Raw genomic sequence first — 1,245 nt, forward strand, 5'->3', positions numbered from 1 at the left:
CCAGTTCATTAAGTATGCCTGGTTTGCCTGGTGGTGGGCGGTGATGGGTGGTGATCCACCTGAACTGAAGCCGCAACCACAGCTGTAGTTGTGTATGATAAAGGGGGAGGGGTTAGGGGAGGGGCTGATAGTGTGATGTCACTATATTACTGTTTATTTCATTGGCCCCCGTTTGACTGTCAAGGGTTCAGCCTCCAGGAAGAAACCCTAAATACAAAGTGAATGCACCGTTGCACATAAAAGCGACTCCAGGGTGTCTAATGAAGTACTGTACAAAAATGGTGGCACTCCATCTTTAACAGTAGTTTCTCACTGCTCCTCATTGAGATATGGCGATCTAAACAAAAAAACATCCTTTATAAATAAATAGTAAAAAAAACAAAAAAGAAACAAGTAGCTGTGAGTGAGCGACCAATTTTATTAATATGCATTGTGAATACATGGCACGCAAATATGCATTATGTATCGCAGTTCAAGCAGTCTTTTGCTCTGCATAATATACTGTGCATGTTGATATTGGGACGTACATGAAGAACAATTGATATGTTGCGTTAACTTGCGTAGCCATGAGTCTGCTCTGCTAAATGGCCAATTTGTAGTTGTAGAAATGTTCAATCTCATCTCCTCCTCTTGTATGACCAAGACTCTCTCTCTCTCTCTCTCTCTCTCTCTCTCTCTCTCTCTCTCTCTCTCTCTCCTGTTCTGTGTTGCCTTCCTTCCTCTCTCGTCCAGCTGGTGGACGCTCTGAAGGAGCAGGAGGAGATCAACTACCGTCTGAGGCAGTACATGGACAAGATCATCCTGGCCATCCTCGACCACAACCCATCCATCCTGGAGATCAAACAATAAAGACCACACACACACACACACGCACTCACGTGCACGCGCGCACACACACACACACACACACACACACACACACACATGCATTCACCATACCTTATTGTTTCCATGTGCACAGCCTCACTCACCATGAACCCACGGACAGAATTAATGCCGCCGACGTTTCAAAGTGACGACAAGCTAAACGCCCACGCTTCCCTAAAAAGGCCCTCACTTGTTGTACACAGAGCCGTATAGTGTCGATACATGTTGGTGCACAAACACACACACACACACACACACACTCTATTCTACTCTACCCTACTTTAGCATTATTGTACTCAGCTTTGCTGCGTTCTACACTACTCTACTACTATACAGGAACGGATAGATATAGGAAAACAGGAACCTTGATATTCACTC

General features: G+C 45.0%; 1 protein-coding gene across 1 annotated transcript in view; it reads left to right on the forward strand.

Moving 5' to 3' along the window:
* Positions 1–849, forward strand: part of rab11fip4a (RAB11 family interacting protein 4 (class II) a) — a gene marked incomplete at both ends in the record, with an annotated part of 65,860 nt that extends 65,011 nt beyond the window's left edge. Inside the window, one exon of the mRNA XM_080775173.1 lies at positions 733–849. Coding sequence (XP_080631299.1) covers positions 733–849 — 117 coding nt within the window. The remainder of the gene's footprint in view (positions 1–732) is intronic.
* Between the last annotated feature and the right edge of the window lie 396 nt (positions 850–1,245).

The sequence above is a fragment of the Protomyctophum bolini genome (assembly GCF_963924005.1).
Source record: "Protomyctophum bolini genome assembly, chromosome: 11".
NCBI classification, from domain to species: Eukaryota; Metazoa; Chordata; class Actinopteri; order Myctophiformes; family Myctophidae; genus Protomyctophum; species Protomyctophum bolini.